Source organism: Gymnoscopelus braueri, assembly GCF_963280865.1.
Source record: "Gymnoscopelus braueri genome assembly, chromosome: 21".
NCBI classification, from domain to species: Eukaryota; Metazoa; Chordata; class Actinopteri; order Myctophiformes; family Myctophidae; genus Gymnoscopelus; species Gymnoscopelus braueri.
In genome coordinates, this window is record NC_137623.1 from 47124016 (window position 1) to 47143256 (window position 19241).

The following is a 19241-nucleotide window of genomic DNA, read 5'->3' on the forward strand; positions in this document are numbered from 1 at the left end:
CGTTTACAGTAATACGACAGCTACTGAAAAAATTATGGTGTATTATGTCACAGGGAAATTGGCATTCCAGGGAAATTGAAAGGGGAGCGCTTGTTTTTAGGCACGGGGCGGGGCTTTGATGCGACGACGACGACAACATGGATATACATACATACCGGCCTCAGTGGCGCACTTCGATAATCATTGGACTCCCCATCCACTACCACTGGGAGTCTGGGTTTGACTCCCGCTTGGGACATTACTTTTTCAAACAACCGTGGACTACTTTTTTTCGCTGATAAAGTATAGTTTTGGACCATGACGGAGGCGCTCCGACTCAGCAGACCTTGAGGCCAAGGAGTCGCGCCCGAGTGCCTCCAGGCGCGAGTGCCCGCGCCGACCGGCCGATGGTCTGCTAGTCGACTAAGCGCCGTCCAAGTTATGTACCGATAGGCACAGAATCGTAAATGATGTTGTGGGGACTGCGTTTGCCCCTCTATGGTTTGCCCCAGCTGCCACTTGCTGCACTAACATAGCCCGCCAACCCCGCCCCCTCGCCCCCTTGTGCTTCAACTGCATGGAATCAGGCTGTTCGCGGGTGTGTGTGTGTGTGCGCGCGCGCGTGTGTGTGTGCGTGCTCGTTTGTGCGCGTGTGCATGCGTGCGTGTGTGGTGTGGGGCTCATGTCTGGCTTGCATTGCCCTCTAGCGTTGGTTCTACAGAATTGCCTGTGTACATGCACGTGTACATACGCTCATGTTCTCTTTTTTTGCAGTCTCCGTTTCTTTTTTCAATCTTTTTACTGTTTTATTGTTATAATCTATGCTGCTGCATTGTCTGAAGGAAGCCGAACAAAAATAAGTTTTAGTCTTATGTACCTGTACACAAGATGTAACAATAAAGCACAACCTTGAACCTGAGTCCTTATCTCCATCTTCAAATGAGTCTATAGTGACTCTAATTAGTCTAGGGCTGAGCGTGTATTAGGGATGGGACGATAATCGTTATGATCGTTTATCGTGATAAAACAAAAGTGGCATTTTAAGTTTTAAGCATCTTTTGATTATCGCGATAATACCGTTAATCGCAATAATTTTTGCCACAATAATCGTGACATGTAATTTTCATATCGTCCCATCCCTAGCGTGTATGAACCTTTGAGTTTCAACAAATATTGGTAATGTGTAAATACGCATAATTTATTTAGCAAAATAGACAACTTATTTGTATTTATTTCACTGATGATGTATAAGAAAATAATTACATTGAAATCGTTATTTCATTCGTGGAGTTAAAATCATTGTTTTGTATGATGGACGTTTGATGGGCCGACACTTGGCCTTTGTTCACAAAAAAAGAATGATAGAACACCAAAGGCCCAGTGGCCTTGCGCTTGGTTGTGACCAATTCAATTTTGAACTGAACCATTCACTTCCTACTGAAGAAACCTTACCTGATCCTGCATGGCCAGCGTATCGTAACAGACATTTTCCTGTCTCTATGCTCCAGAGCAGAGCTGAGTGGTCTAAGGAGGAAAGAATGAGAGTGTTACAATGATGATGATGTCCATCTTGCAGTGTTGGTGAAGCTAGTTTGAAAGCATAGCTTTACACGCTACCCTTTATTTCACACTGGAAGACGTTGAACTACAGAAAAGCTACCATAGGAGCTTTAGTTAGAGCTACTTGGAAAATGTACTATGTCTAACTACTAATTATCACATTGACAGTGAGTTAATGTACAATGTCCCGAAATATAATACAATATAATAGAAAAATGTCACATGCCAGTAAAAGATGCCGGTCACATGGGTTTGTTGCAAAAGTGCCTGCTTGTTCACAGGTCATACATAAACCCCCAAAAAATAAAATACTCCTGCATTCCAGATCCTAGAGTCCAGGTGGGGTATTGCACCAAGCAGGATTACTCATTAACCAGGTAACTTCTACAATAATTGGACAAAAATTAAATGAATGCACACAGCCGAGACCTGTTGCTAATACAGTAGGTCATAGTATGGACAGTAGGCTATTCCCCTTCCAAGGACAACACACACACACACACACACACACACACACACACAAAGTAAACAGAGCCATAGATTCCAATCCGTGTCCGTGTGTAAAAAAAATATACTCATGACTAATTTATACTTAATATATGAAACCACTAAAGCCCAACATTTAGATTTGTTTAAAAATAGCAAGAATAGCCGAACTGTGACATTTTAGAAAATGTGTGATTTAAAAAAAAAAAAATTCGCCTCTAACGACATGCCCCAAAATAAGGAGTGGTTAAGTTTAGTTTTACAAATTCAGATTCAAAACATTAAAAACTATAGCCAAATGATGATGCATTGCTGTCGCTGTGTGTCTGAGAGCAGCACAGAGCAACGTCCGGCTATTTGCAAATGCACTACTACACCACCACATGCATTACTACACGACATGCACCAAGGTGTCAATAGTTAACTTCACAAAAAGTTAATTTAACTACTTGAATCACTGTGTAGTGGCATGTTAATCAGAAATGACAGATTGCAGAATGCCTTAACTGACCAATCAGAATTGAGTATTCAACAAATGTCATGTAATGAACGCTTAGTGTCCCTACTCTGGGCATGCCATAATAGGCGAACATTCGGCGGAAATAGCCGACCAACAAGTGTGCTTGTGGATCGGCTATTTTCGGTGAAGAGATTTGGAGATAACTAGGGAATAAAATCAGGGGAGCCACGGACAGAGCCCTGAGGGATCCCAGTCAGTGTATTAGTTTATAAAGTCAGTTATATGTTGGCGTACCTGCAGAGGCGGTTCCGAGGACCGTGGGCTGTGTCCGGGTTATACTGAGGTCCCAGATGCCATCCCTATGGCCCATATACTCCTTCACCAACTGACACACAGCCCTGGAACCTGCGTTGGCTTTGAAACTAGACACAATCTGGAGAGAAAGAATAAGAAAGAGAAAAGGAATGATAGAATCAAGAGCGCCAGAAGGAACCTGTACCAGAGCCAAACTAAACCCATCTGTGCTACAATGAGAGACCAAAGATGAACTTGAAATAATTTTGTATAATTGATGTACAGTACATGAACTCTTAAGTACTGCACTGTAGGCTACTGGATTATTTATGCAGGGAGACAAAGTGAAATGGAATCCCAATGTATCCATCACAGCCTGGTCCCGTCTACAGCTTGGTAAAAAAATGTACATGAATGAAAACACACCGTCGTTCTACCGTTCATGCTGCTGAAGGCTGAACAAAGCAGTAAGCTACAGTTATTTGCCATTAGATGCAGCAGCAAAGCATCTAGGTTCTAAGCAGTGGTGTGTTCTACCGTGTTACGCTATATACGTAGTGTGACGTGCAGAATATTTTGGAAAAAAGCATGGCCCTCTACTAACCATTTCATCCATTGACCACGCGTGAGTGTAACCACGACCATGTGCAGGGAATGATTATCATATGCCCTCCGAAAAAACTCTAGAACACACCACTAAGTGTCTTTGTGAGGTATCCTACAACACTTTAATTCTGGAGTGAGTTTTGATGTTTGGAATGCTAGTGCTCCTTCTTGTACTCCTGTGAAAAGAGCACAAAGGCCAACCAAACATAACCGCAAAAGAAAATACTAATTTATACTTTGTCATGCGACCGTGTCGCTCGCTGATTTTTGAAGTGAAAAATGTGAGCAACATGGCATACGATGAAGTATAAAACTAGACGTAACAAGGATACAGTGTTACCATGTCCTCTTATTATTAGCAACTTTGGGCTTATTTTTCTGTCGCTTATTGGTAGTTACGGTTTGCGCTTTTTTGGGGCTTGTTTCTAAAGTGTAGTTGCTTGTTTGGGCTTGTTTCCTAATGTTATTTAAATCGTTGTTCTCAAACATTTTAATGTCACGGACCCCCAGATTAATATTTATTAGTCCACGGACCATCATCTAAAAGGATGTTGTACCAGGGACCACCATGCAAGATTTTCTTTTTAATATCTTTTTTTTCACAAATATTTCACTTTTTTTCCAATATTTTTTGAAAATAGCAGATCTACACGCTCACAATGCGACGCATTGTGAGCGTGTAGATCTGCTATTTTCTTGCTTGCTTTCGTACACCTGACCGTTTGTTTCTCTTGGAAAATCTGGAAACACTGCAAGGACAGCCCATTCCGGTTAAGGTGAAGGCCAGGAACAAGCAAACTCACATGGTAATCAGGGAACTTAAAGTTAGTGCAGACCGTTTGCATTAGTGCCACGTCCCTTCATTAGTTTGAGGTCATGTATCTCAACCAGATGACAAGTTAGCTGTACATTATTAGCAAGTTTCAACAGGAGGTTAATCCGTGAAGTCTTCTCTTGAACCCTTGTATCCTCTTTCCTAACTTCCAAAATGTATTCCTTTCCCGTCTTGTGGAAAAAATGGTCGATGAGGAAAGGAAAGGACAATATTTATACTTTTAAGAGAACAGCACTGATTCATGACAAATGTTCAGTCACCCTGGGGACCCTTCTAAAGCCTAGTCTAAAAACACTTACTTTGATATCGAATCCCTTGTCATAGTTCTAATAATTTCAAAATGAGAGCATAATATTGATTTGTATTAAGTAATTTTGATATAATTGAGAACTTTAGGGAAAACCCTGAACGCTGGTGACATACTCCTTAACTTCTACTGAACACTAAGCCAGTCAGAATGCTCTACTAGCTAGACATTTTACTTTTTTTATTAGGAGTGATGAGAAGAAATATCATCGAGAATTCGAGATCAGTGGTTCTCTATCTTTTCTGGATCAGGGCCCACTTGAAAATCTTGAAAGCATTCGCGGCCCCCCCATCTGACCACTTAACACGAGACAAGGACACAAGGAGTCAAGGTCAGACTTCGATTCAAGAATTCAGCCCGTTGCCATCATGTCCCATCATGCTTAGCCCATTCAATCCGGGAACGCTTCTGTGTCATTTTAGATTTCTTTGGCTATTCATAAATAGCAGATATACAAGCTCATAGTGCGGCACCACGCACCGATGGCACGATGAGCTTGTAGATCTGCTATTTTTGAAAAATCTTGAAAATTTGTGCAAATCTTTGAATATATATTTTTTAAAGCGTAACTCAAATCTTTGCTTCTGGGGATCCGTGGAACAAAACATTTTGAGATGGGGGTCCGCAGCCATCTGAAAATGTTTTCTAAATCCTAACAGTATGTTGCTATATCAGTGGTGCTCTAACTTTTCCAGGTCAAGGACCCCCAAAATGATATGTATTTGGCCGCAGACCCCAATCTCAAAATACGTTCCAGGGACCCCCAGAAGCACAGACTGGAGTTAAAAAATTTCATATTCAAAGATTTGCACACATTTTCCATGATAAAAAGAAAATAGCCAAATAAATCTTAAAATGACACAGATGCGTTCCCGATCTTAATGGATTAGTGACAAACAGAGCTCTGTTCAGTTACCCATGAATCTTCACCCAACATCAATGTGGCCACATTGAAGTTGCAAGGTCCACCTACTGCCTTGGATAGCGTACAAACACTATGTCGGCGAGAGATTGAGAGGAAGAGGTCATTTTCTTTACGTGCATTGTAGCATATTATGGTCAGTGTTGAAGAATGAAGATCATTAAAAAGTGTGTTAAGGCTTGTTTTGTCTGATACGATACGGCTTTAGGCCAGTGTTGATTTCGTTGACTAAAACTATGACGAAAAATGTTTGTCGACTACCTTTTTTCACTGACAAAAACAAAATCAAAACAAAATAAAAACTAAGCTATGATGACTAAAGTAAATAGTAAATATACTGACAATTTTGTCAACAAATAAAAACTAGACTAAAATGTTAGGAAGTGACTAGTGGAAAAGAGATGCAGTAGAACTAAAAGACAAGTCATTTTATGTTTTATGTTTGGTTGCACTCAGGTGATGCGCTCTGAAAATAGCAGATCTACAAGCTCACAACGCGTCGCGCTGCGAGGCGTTGTGAGCTTGTAGATCTGCTATTTTCAGCATGCAACCAAGTGTAAAATCAACCATTACGACACCATCAAGGCACCGCCAAAATACATTCGACTAAATCAACTGTCGATTTAGTCGACTAAAACTAGACAAAAACTAAAACATTTCAGATGGCTAAAATATGACTAAAACTAAATGGAATTTTATTCAAAAGACTATGACTAAAACTAAATCAAAATGTTGCTGTCAAAATCAACACTGCTTTCGGCTAGTGAGGATTTACAATAATGAGAGAAGTATTCTGTGAGATTACGTCTTTCCTTCCTGTTTTTTTGTGATGCCACTAAAATGTTTACTCCCATGTATCATGTAAAAATATGGCCATATAGGCTAAACTTAAGTACACTTTACGTTCAGATATTGTGTAACATTTCAATCAATTGCCTGAACTGTTTAGCTAGCCTTCCCCGGTCCCTCCTTTGACTGAGTAACAAAGGGGCTTTTGATGGCTACTAATCATTACCACCGGCCCTGAATCCAAAACAGCTCAAATATTTACATAGACAGCTAATCTGGTTAGCTCTATAGAGCGTGCTCGTACAGTGAATGCCAGTTACCTTGCTGGTAGAGGCCTTGTATGTCGTCTTTAGCTTCTGAGAGAGTTGACTGGTGCTGTGGCTGGCTGTGTGGAGAGACAAAGAAGAATGAGGGAAATTCACCAGCGTCACAATCTTGTTAAATGTTGGCAGTTTGCTTGTGTGGTTTTACTGGAAGTCTGGTAACTGCTTAATAAAGGTTGACAGGACTTTTAACCAGATACACTCTCACAATGCAAATCATTTGTTTGCAGGGAGTTGCATTTTGCCGTCTACATGTCAACTGCAGACTTTCATGTACACACCGGCATATGAACAGAAAAGTTGAAAGTTAAGGTAATGTAGAAAGTGAAACATGCTCTGGACTTTAAATATGGATGTATCCTGTGTACCCTATTTAAGAACTAGGGTGTCCTGTGCAGTATGAAAATGAGCAAGAAATAAATTAACGTCTAATAAAACAAGGAACATTTTAAATAAAACATATCAATATGTCTAGAATACATAAATGTCTATAATTATAATGTAAATTGTTGAATTTCTGCCAAAACAAGACCCTCCTCTTAATCCATTTAGACCTGAGGCCGATTCTAAAAACGTCTTCTAAATCCTGACCTAAGTGTTCTGAAAAAATTCAAATATTTATTCAAAAATTACAAAAAATGTATGCTGCTATATATACTGTACATAGCAAAAACAACCCCAAAAGGGGTTCCTGTCTTAAAAGGTATAGTTACAAATATTAAATGGGTTAATAATATATACACCTGAATAGCATAGCGGATCGAAATAATAATAAAATTCTCCTTGGGAAAGAAAAGTGCACTGTACCTTTTGTCTTTAGGGCCCCCTTGGCGGGGTCTCCCCCCTCGATGTTCTGCCCATCCCCTGTCAGTCGCTCGTTCAGGGTATCAATCTCCCGACGCACTGGAATATTAGCACAGCGAGAGAGGCACTCAGTAGGCAAACACCACAAAGTGTGGTCTGAGGCTGACTGGATCGACAAATCAGTCAACATTTAAGATCAATACACTTTAATGGTAAGGGGGGTGTGTACCCAACAAATAAAAGTGTGAAGAGGTGAACTGAAGAAAGGGGTTTTGTCCAATTTCCAACCACAGTTCCATCACACCAAAACGTAAACTGTACAAAGGAGCTATTGAAACAGGATTCCCTCGCTGCAATAGATTCCTGTTATTTTTGTTTAGGGGTGCAGCAGTTCATCGAACAGGGTTAGGATTTAATCGATAATCAAAAATAATTGATTTTAACAAAATACTTTTTAGACGATTGGCTATTTTTGCACAACAATGTTGTACGACAAAGTAGGCAATACAATTGGGCTTAAAGGACAACTTTGTTTTTTTACAACAAAAGGTTTATGTTTTAGATTGTAATTAAAGTAAATAAAAGATGAGTGTTAAAAAAACTTTTTTTACTGCTTTCTATAGTTTTAGCAATTTTCGCGATCTATTTTACAGTGGGCGGGGGCATTCTGTCCGGTGGCTAAATATGTCTTTTTTTACACAATAACCCGGCGTTTTCTTTATTATTATTTACAGTAGCTCTTCTAGCCCCCAATAACTCACATTTGGCCATCAAAGATCACAGGACATTTTTTATTGTGTAAAAAAGGCATATTTAGCCACTGGACAGAATGCCCACTGTAAAACATATTGCGGAAATTGCTAAAACTATAGAAAGCAGTAAATGAAAAAAAAATAACACTCATCTTTTATTTACTTTAATTACAAGCTAAAATATAAACCATGGTTGTAAAAAAACAAAGTTGTCCTTTAAGTGGTTAATAAGACTAATACATTTTGTTTATTATCAACAATCAAATAAAATGTTTGACATTGATTTGTTGATACATATTGGCTAAGAAGATAATAGATTGTCGCAGCTCTACTTTTGTATGGTCAAGACTTTGAAAAGAAAAATGGCTGACAGATTTTGATGGCATCAACCATAAACAAACAAATGCTTTCTTCCCTTCCCTTCCCTCGAGCTCACTCACATTCTAGGTTTTCGATGTACAGATTCTCAAACTCGCGTTCGATTTGGCCAAACAGATCCGAGAGATTGTTCCTTAATGATGGAGGCAGCTTGGAATCCTACACAAATACAAAGAGAAAATTGTTCAAATCCATGTAATACAATTGATCTGTGTCTGCACAGACTTGACAAACAGAACACATTATACTTACCACCATTTTGCTATTGTATTTAGATAGTTGTGGATGGGACAGAATTATTGTGTAAAAATAAAAAATAAAAACTTGAAAAGTGCACTCCTCTGAGCGAAGATCCCGCCAGGCCGGGTAGCCTACCAAGGACTATGTTGTGACCTGTTGTAGCGCCACCACAAGGCCGATTTGAAAGTTTTAGGGTGGTAGTTCTTCCTTGGACAAGTGAGAATGTGCTTGCAATGTTTTACGGCAAACGAACGTTGTGTTCATGATTTGTGGCATTTTGTGAAAAACAGGCCACTCCCGCAACCTTTGGAAGCCAAGCCTAGCCAATCCTAATTGAACATGAAAACTCTGACAGATATATCTTGATCACATGACTACACAGGTTTGGACATCATTTGTTTTGCAAATAATTGTCTCATGGTGGCGCTATAATAGGCCGATTAGAACATTTTGGGGTGGGGGTTCTTCCTTGGCCTCCCGGGAGTGTGCGGTGCAAAGTTTTACGCCGATCTGTCCAGCAGTTCCCGAGGTTAGCTGTTCACAGACGGACAGACAGACAGACTCACAGGAGCGAAAACATGATCCCTCGCCTTTGGCCATTCTGACCTGACGGGGATAATAATAATCAACTAGCAGCTCTGTGCTCTGTGTGCTAATACAAGATGGGCTTAGTCATACAGTGACTAACATAACTTGCAAACCGGTGACCACAACGCTCAAAATAAGAACACTTAATTAGACAAAGCATGTAAACTGGAACAAACCACAGAGATGTCATGATGATAAACAAACAGTGCTTAAAGCACCTAATCGCACCTAGTGCAAATAATGTGTTTATACTTTATATAAATATATACAGTGTTTATATATATATATTTATCATACACCATCTACGTCTGGTTGCACTTTAAGTGTAAACAAACACAAAGCTACAGTCTGTGGTGTGAAGCAAGTGTGAAGGTATGGCTACTGGTATACAATACATCGACCCACAGTCAACTAACAGACTATAAGATTAACCACTTAAACCCTCCACTCTTAGTAAAAGAAAAAAAAAGACCTGAGTTGCAACTGTACTTGGACCGCTTTTTTTCCGTCCACACCAAATCTCTTTGCCAAAAATAGGCTAGCCGATTTACAAGCTCACAACGCATCGTGACACGTTGTGAGCCTGTAGATCGGCTATTTTTTTGGCTAATGTTGCTCCCAGAATATGGATGCTGGGGTTCAAGTGGTTAAGACGATCCAAGCTAGACCCACAAACTCCTCATCTCCACTGACTTACCTCCATAGTGACCTCCTATACGTTCCCAGTAATTGGTTGGCTGGCAGACTACACAGCATGCAAAGAGAAGTAGTGCAGTATAGGGCTCCCATGAAAACAATGCAATCAGAAGTCTGGCTTTGACAGCTCATTTTCTACGGCCAACCGGCAGCACGAGGAAACCGAATACTTCTCTCTGTCGACCTGTATTCTGGCGCACGTTCAAGAGCAACGGTGCCGCCTCTCCATTCTGTCAGAGCCACATGTCAAACACACTGCTGAAAGAGGGCAATTAGCGAACAACAGACCGCCCCTTATGTATTCTAAGCTGCTCAGTCCATGGCTCAAAACAATTCTACAGGTCACCGGCTACCGTGCATAAGGACAGCCTTGAGAGAAGGGGGGAGGAGGGGGGTGGGGGCACCGGATGTAATCTATATGGGTTTGTTTACTTTGTATGAGTGACTGTGTGTGTGTGTGTGTTGTCCTAGCGAAGGGGATAGACTACTGTCCATACTATATGAGCTATGAGCCAACAGGTCTTGGCTGCGTGTGGGCATAAACAACAGCATAGTGAAAAGGGCTAATCAGACCTGTACAGGCAGCCCATATTAAAACTTGATGAGACAACGGCCCTGGGCTAGTGTTCAGCTCTGCTTTCACAAGCCAATAGGTCAAAACTGCTGCACACTGCACAGAGGAGAAAGTAAAAGGCGACAAACTCGCTCTGGCAAAAAGCAAATGATGGTTTTAGGGATGCAAATTATCAATTAATTCATGAATTGATGGTTGATAACCGTATCGATCGATTAATTGATAAGCTACGTTTTTTTAGGACCAAAAGGGAAATTCTGGCCCGAAACCGAAAATGAGTGCAGAAACATAATTGCCTCCACTCTGCGGTGCTCTATGGAGTCTGTCTCATTTATCTCCAAAAGCCCTCGAATATGATGGAATATGATTAAGGATTACTATGATTATGGTAAGCTGACTAAGCTCACATAACATTTGATATCACACACACCATACCTGTAACTTTCACTAGCACCCCCCCCAAAAAAAAGGAAAAAGCACCTACACAGGAGATGATGATAAACGTATCCCGGAATTAGTTGAATTAATTTAGACCTAGTCCTATAGCCTCCCCAAAGTAAGAGAAATTGGCTTCTGTCTATAGTCTTTTCATAAGAATTACAATTATCTTCCACTAGTCCATACCCGTGGGGGGATATGCGCACATTATCTGGCAACCCGGGAGGCAATTTGTCCCATAGCTCGCGGGGCCATCCCAGCCGTAACTATGGCGACATTCTTTTACACAAAAACGCTAATAAACAGCTGAGATTTGGTGAAATCGAAAAATGGGCTTCGCTGTTCCGTGCACATGGTAATGGTTAATGATGGCTGTGTGCAAATTCAGATCAAATGCTCCAGCCACTGAGGAGAACCAGATTTTGGCCTCTCCACCTCACCACTACAGAGCTTTGTAGAATTATAGTAGGATGATGAAAACACACTATAGTCCTACTCACTAATGCAACTTCTGCATAACGTATCTGAAAGAGACATAACATTTTTATGGGGGCAACTCCCAAAAGTTAACAACCAGGAACCAGGTTCTGATCAAACATTAAAGAGCTTTTATTACAGTATCTCAGCTGCAAAAGGTCTGACAGCTGAATCCCGATTATCAAACACCTCTGTGGAATAAACTAATCAATTGTGGATTTGAATATCGAGAATAAATAATATTAATAATTATAAAATAACACAAATGTATGATTAGAGGGAAGTAACAGAAAGTAAGACAAGAAAGAGAGATCCAAGAGATAAAGCAGGATAATTACAGTGATTAACAGGAAAACTTTTCTACACAAGTGTGTTATTAGAAGTGATTTACACGACAATACAGAATCAGCTCGTGGGATAGCCTCAGGTGGGCCATTCCAGAGTCTAGGAGCTTGGACAACGAAAACCTCATAGGGAGACAAGAGCTCAACAATATTGGGAAGCAAGACCCTTTTGAGCCTTAAAAGTTTGTTAAGGAATCATAAAATCATCTCTAAAAACAAAAGGGAGCCAATGAAGAGTTGCCAGAACAGGGGTGATATGAGCGTGTTTCTTTAGTGTTGGTCAGAGGTCTGGCAGCAGCATTTTGGACTAGTTGCAAACTGGAAATAGATTTTTGGGTTAGACATGTGTAGAGAGCATTGCAGTAGTAGGCGGGATTAAGAAGCAAGTTTGTAAAGTTCAAAAGAATGTGGATGCCATTCCTGGCATTGCTTGACGATAGTTGAGTATGTGATCTGGATATCTGGCTGCTATGGTGCAACCGTGCATCTTTTAAAAAAGATGCAAGTGATCTGGATATCTGGCTGCTATGGTGCAACCGTGCATCTTTAAAAAAAGATGCAAGTTTGTACAAATAACTTGAATATTAAGGGCCATATTTAGACGGCCTATGTATGGCACACGGTCTAAAACGCAGGGCACAATTGCATTGGCATCTTTATCCGAATAATGTGCTCTCTAAATAGGAAGAGACGTCCTGAGCAAAACGTACAATATCTGTTTTGGTTGAAAGAAAAAAATCTAATAATATCAAATTATTACGCAGCACCCCGGCCTGGACTGGTGTCACGGCACCCACTTTGAGAAACCCTCACCTATACAACATGGGGATTGGGAGTAAAGATTACAACCGCATCGGTTGGAAAAAAAGAAGGATAGTTGCGGTACTGTTGAACTTTATCGAAAGAATAATCAATAAAATAATATGCTCCACCTCAATCATAGTGGAAAATAATATGTTCCCACAAAAACCACTAGATGGCGCTGCACCCCTTTTGGGTATTCCCTGAGTCAGGAGTGTCTCAACGGAAGCTGTATTAGAAGAAGCAGGAAGTGGGGCGTGTTCCATCTTACTGCCACTGTCTATTCTTGGGAGTTGTTGTTATTAAATAAAAAGAATCACACCCAGTCTGAAGTGAGCGTTGCTATTTATGAGTTATTAATTTCATCATGCGTCTCGCTAGCCAATCACAGCACTCCTGCGAAGTGACGTGCGAAGTGACGTGCTTACATTTTTTCATTATTATTAATTTCATCATGCGTCTCGCTAGCCATCACGCGCGTCTGCGAAGTTTGAAGTTAATTTCATCATGTGTCTCGCTAGCCAATCACAGCACTTCCTGCAAGGCTTAGCCTATGGGCGTGTTTTCCACAGCATGGCGTCACAGCAAAAGACAAATTTTCACGACGGAAAGAAAAACTTTCGCCACGGATGGGTCCTAAACCCTCTTATAGGAGCGGTTACACCGCTCAAAAGGTAAATATACGTAATCTGTTCTTTCTGTACAAAAACATAATATGCACTAATGTGGTTTTATGGAAGGTAAAAATGTCATTATTTGCATTGTATTGCATTATAAAACGACATGTGAGACACCAGAGGGTTAAAAGAAGACAAATTAACCTATTTTGCTACAGTGTTAATACCACTTGTCTAAGTTAAACTAAGCTTAAAGTAAATAAGATCCTATTACACTTCCCACATTCCTTGGGGAAGTACTCTGCATAAACACAGCAATACTGTAAATAAATGGTGAAAGGGGATGTTGCAAAACCAGAGAGAAAATACAAACAATGTATACGAGCATTCGAGTAATGCTGCTTAACCGGTTTAGTACTGTACTGTACTCTCTAGTCTCTACCCCGTACCCCTCAATAAAAACAAACTGGTTAGTACTCTACATTCATTGACAGAAACCAGTCCATCACTACAACAACTCACTAACAATCAAAATGCAAATGGGAAGACATTGGATCCAGGAACAGAGCAGAGAGCTGGAAGATGCATGCAGCATGGATGTTGTTCTCAGTAGAATCCAGGCTGTTAACAGCTATGTGTTTATTTGTGTTAAACAAAACATTTTTACAATAATCTACTCTTTGGGGGGGGGGGAATATTCTGGTATGTGAGCCTATACATCCTGGCATCACACACTTGGATATGTGCGTATCTCTGTGCGTATCTCTGTGTGTGTGTGTGTGTGTGTGTGTGTGTGTGTGTGTGTGTGTGTGTGTGTGTGTGTGTGTGTGTGTGTGTGTGTGTGTGTGTGTGTGTGTATCTCCCTCACCTGTCCTTCCAGCATGTCTCCTCTGTGTGTAGGCAGCCTGTCGTCGATGCTGTTGCGTCGTATGGACAGGCTGTGGGCCTTGCGCTTCTGCTTGGGATGACGGCCAGAGGCAGAGCTGCTGCTTCCGCCCTCCAAAGGCATCCCTCCCCCCTTCCTTCCCACGTGGTGGCCCTGCCCCTACTCACCTCCTGCTCCAGAGGTAACCTGGATAAACAAAAGGCAGGTGCTCTGGTTGGTTGGTTTTGCGTGGTTAAAAGATACTGCTCAATGCTCATCTCAACTTGAACATGACCTGCGGCGTGCGAACCTGGAGATCGTGTTCACAGCCAGTGTAAACAGTAGAGGACAAAGTAAATACTCAAGTATTCAAAAGTACAAAATATCATTATGACGTACATTTTCTTTTGAATATCAATGCATTGCTGTATTGAAAAAAATAATACAATTGTGAAAATATAGCCGATCTACAAGCTCAAAGCGCGTCGCACCGCAATGCGTTGTGGGCTCGTAGATCGGATATTTTCACTATATTTGAAACAGGGCTTAAAGGACGACTTCACCCATTTTAAACCTACCTTCATATAATTGGTCCTCACTAATGCCCATTTTTGTCTATTCACTCAGAAACCCGCCTATCAGTGACATCTTCGGTAGGCAGGTATGGTCCTTTCAAACAAGATTTCAATGTATTTATGAACGCAAGAACAATGGCTTCTATTATAGCATGCTTATAGCAACTTTCCAGGAATAGAAAGCCTTCAGTCTCTATTAGATTCCCCATCGATGAAGTCAATGGTAGGCAGGTTTCTGAACTGTCTGAGACACAGACTGAGTAGACAACAACAAATGGTACCATATTATAAAAAGCATTAGTGAGGAGTGGACTAATTATACGAAGATAGGTTGAAAATGGGTGAAGTCTTCCTTTAAGTGGTTAATTCATAATATTATTTGTTTTGTTAAGTTTGGGTGGTCCCAAGAGTCCCTTCCAGAAATGTTGTGGAGTGAAAATAATGAGCTTGCAAAGAAAACAAAATACAAATGTCCTCAAGTACAGTACTCAAGTAAATGTACTTATTAGTCCACCACTTGTAAACACTGATCAAAGCATCTAGCATTACATTTAATCCCAAATCAGCAATATTTTTAAAAGTCCTTTAGCTGTTGAAAATCTGTAAAATACATTAAGAAAATGTTTATTGATGCATTTCTGTCAATACCTTGCAACCCTGCAACAAAGTGGTGGTTATGTTTAATGTATGTAAACTGCCACACAAGTCACACAGCATTACAATACCATTGAAATCACATTTGAACTGGGGACCCCCCACCCTGACAAGCACTTGGAATTGTAGGAGTTGAGGCATTACATTTTGCTTGACTCGGTTCCACAGATAAACATTGTTAAAATAGCAAATCTACAAGCTTGTAGATCGGCTATTTGCCTCTTTCTTATATTATTTAACAATTTGGCCAATGTTTGACCAGTTTTTATAGTATAGTTTTGTTGATTACTGTTGATGCAGTAAGGGTCTTTTTTCTTTTCTCTTTCTTTTCTCTTCTTTTCTGGCAGATGACCTGGCTGAGACCCTCTGAGTGTGGCTGAGACCCTCATTCATGCATTTGTTACCTCCCGTCTGGACTACTGCCATGGAGCCCTGTTCGGGCTCCCAAACAAGTACCTGGGACTGGCAGTACCTGGTTGGCAGTTCCCATCTGATGTTGTGTGGGAGTCCCGACTGCTCTAGACCGTACTGAATAACTGCTAGTTTACATAAAGTCTTGAGACTAGGATTAAAGTCTAAGATGTACAGGTCATCAACGGTTGCGGACTTTACTACATGGGTATCAAAGAGGATGATACGATCTCCCACCGCACATCTGATGTCTCTGAGTCCCTGAACCTGGGCCTTTCCACTTAGGCTCAACCTTTTTCCAGGAGAAGGTCTCTGGATTGAATTTCCACAGATCATTGACGATCAGCTCTCTTCCTCTCTTCTTTCTTCTTCTGTATCTCTTCATCCCTTCCTCTCTTCTGCAACAAAATATGTACAGCTCTCCATTGTAGGCAAAGGCTGAATGAAAAAATGCTTTCAGAGAAAGCTGTGCAGAAGGCGTACTCAACCAACAGTCGGTCTCTGTGTCGAACACTTCGATGTTATTTTTACGGGAAAATGAGCCCTCAAGTACAAATATCTTTGTTCCAATGATGGTGGCAGAGTGACCATGTCCAAGAAATGGTGGAGAGCCTCAGGTGTTAATTAAAGACCAGACCATTGTGGTGGTGTCCAACTTGCACATCGTGTCATTTCCACTTTCCGAAGTATATCCTCCAAAGATATACATGATCTTCTCCAAGACACAGGCTGAGTGCAAGATTCTCCCTTCTTGAACAGTCCCAGAATGCTTGGCCTTGAACCATGTGTGGGTATCCACATCAAATGCATAGAGTACATTAGAGAAAGGAACGCCTGCTTTCCCGAAGTGGCCTCCCCAGATGTAGACAGTATCTTCTATCAGAACTGCTGTGTGGTCAAAGAGACTGGGGTGAACTTCAAGGGGACATACATCTCTCCCAGTGTTCACTGGGGGCAACGTCGTCCAACGCAAAGACACTGTGTTGAAGATGTGCACAGCAATTTCATCACTGTTGTCATGCTTGAAATATGCCCCATCAAAGCAGTAGACTTTGTGTCCCAACAATACAAGACAAGTGTCACGCTTTTGTAGTGGTACTCCAGTAGGACACAGGTGCACCACCCAGTGGAACATTTTGTACACCAGCAATTTGAGTAGATCGGTCCAGCCTTGCTCTGTAAGAGAATTGATTATCATTGCATAGTACCACTTATATATACAGCAGCACAAACATCACACGAATCCTGGCCAATCTCTGAAGCCGATGTGTTGGCCAATCAGGGAAGCCAGTGCAAGCCAGTACCTGCCTAGACATGCAACAAGAAGGGCTTTACTGTATTTATCACTCACTCACACACACATACAAGTAGGCTACACAAGCAGCTAAATGTTGGTGACATATGGTCCACACACTGTGCTAAAAAATACTTAACTGTATTCATCCCTCAATATAAATACTTTACTGTATTTATCACTCACTCATACAAGTAGGCTACACAAGAAGCTAAATGTTGGATATATATACACTCCACAGGCTGTGCTAAAAATAGCAATACATAACAACAAGATAAGAATACTGGGCACAAAACATAATGCTGGCTTAAAAAGACACAAGTAAAGGTAACATTATACAAACACAAGATTGAACAATCTAAATTAGGCCTGTCACAATTATTACATTATTATTGCCTGATCGCAATTATTTGAGATAATTGCAATTATTTTTGCATAATCGTTTCCATAGTGAAAAATGTTCATTAATTTTCAAACATTTTCCAAAGATAGCAGAAATAGCAGATCTACAAGTGACGCGTTGTAAGCTTGTAGATCAGCTATTTACACTATTTTTACTTTTTCTTTTTAAGTATAAAACTATTATGTCAGTAATTTCTTTGTACATTTCAGCTATTGTCATATGTGTCATTTCTGTTTACAAAGCCTAAAAGGCAAACAGATTTTTTATAAATTTGTAGACATAATGTTCCAATGTTCAATGCCAAAAACACAATTACTCGCAATGTTTTGGATGACAATTAATCTTTAACTAATATTTTATAGTCGTGACAGCCCTAATCTAAATGCCCTTGAATAACTAGCTGTTGCTTGCAAAGAGCTCCCATGCATCACTCACAGGCTAAAACAGCATCAACAGATCATCGAGACATCGCCGTCTATATTTATACACTGTTTACTGGGCGAAAGGAGGCAATAATCTATACTCACTCTCACAATCCACTCGGGTTTAGAAAACAGAAAACCGCAGGTTATTCTCAGATTCTGCACACAGCAGCTGGCAAAGCTAAAGGACTAGCTGGCATACAATTTCCATTCAATTCGAAGGAGCTTTATTGGCATGAGAAAACATTCGTTTACATTAGCCAAAGCAAGTGTCAAAATGTAATAAAAACAGTTGAGAATGGGGAAAGTACAGTATAGTTGGGAATGTTAAACAGAGCTATCACATTGCGTCGTTGTATACATGTTATATACAGGGTATGAAGCGATTTGAAACACATAGCAGCAATATTTTGCAGTCACTTTGGGACAATTAGCAGAATTTCGTCTCAAAACTATTTAAATAGTGATAACAAATTGCATACATCACCTTCCCCGCGGTGGGTTCAGTTCCACTCAACTTTCACCCTGCTGCAGATTAACGAACGACAATATTGATGGGATTATTTCCTGAACAGAGTCCACTACATTATTAATGAACCGATTGTTCAATGTGTTTGACGTGTGAATTAATTCAACAGTTCATATACTGATATCGTACCATAATTAAATCATTTTTTTCGGTACCAAGAAGAGATTTTCGATCATATTTGTTGGTTGGTTTGACACATCATTTATTTATCTTGGGGACGACGTCTTCCGCGTCACGTGGTAAGACGTGTTTTGCGTTCTGCTCAGCCAATAGGGTCTCGTCGTCGTGTGTTACGTAATGGCTGGAAGGAGCTGCCCCTGATACATGACTGTCATATTCAAGTATATCAAGTATGTCATATCATGACAGTCATGGATGAACATCAACATAGTGTTTGCACTCTCTCCCTTTTTGGTCCGTACATCTACATTAACGTTTAGATTTCAAATATAAAGTGCTTACCCTATGTCTACGGATGTTAAAATTATGTACGACCCCTCAGAAGTACCCGTATCGTCCGTATTGTTCAATGAAAAGCATTTTAATCCAATCGGTGGCCATTTTCTCTGAATTTTCGTCATAGGCTTTCAACCACGCGACCCTATCGGTTGGGAGGTGTATTGCACGCTGGTACATTATAACTATGAGAAAATGGCAAGAAATCAGATCAAAATGCTTTTTATTGAACAATACGGAAGATAAAGGTACTTCTGAGGGCCCGTACATAATTGTAACATCCATGGTCTTGGGTTATCACTTTATATTTGAAATCCAAACGTCTATGTAGATGTACGGGCTAAAAAGGGAGAAAGTGCAAA

General features: G+C 40.5%; 1 protein-coding gene across 2 annotated transcripts in view; it reads right to left on the minus strand.

Annotated features, from left to right (window-relative positions):
- The window catches only part of LOC308076831 (WD repeat-containing protein 37-like), a 36066-nt gene extending 17419 nt beyond the window's left edge, over positions 1-18647 (minus strand). Inside the window, exons 1-8 of one of the 2 annotated variants that reach the window (XM_080417330.1) lie at positions 18553-18570; positions 18382-18422; positions 14139-14342; positions 8558-8654; positions 7369-7464; positions 6559-6623; positions 2780-2918; positions 1432-1503 (exon numbers count right to left, since the gene is read on the minus strand). In XM_080417330.1, the coding sequence (XP_080273456.1) occupies positions 1432-1503; positions 2780-2918; positions 6559-6623; positions 7369-7464; positions 8558-8654; positions 14139-14279 (610 nt within the window). In that variant the 5' untranslated portion in view covers positions 14280-14342; positions 18382-18422; positions 18553-18570. Of the gene's footprint in view, positions 1-1431; positions 1504-2779; positions 2919-6558; positions 6624-7368; positions 7465-8557; positions 8655-14138; positions 14343-18381 lie in introns of both variants that reach the window. The other variant, XM_080417329.1, reaches the window with a different exon arrangement.
- Positions 18648-19241: the final 594 nt, after the last annotated feature.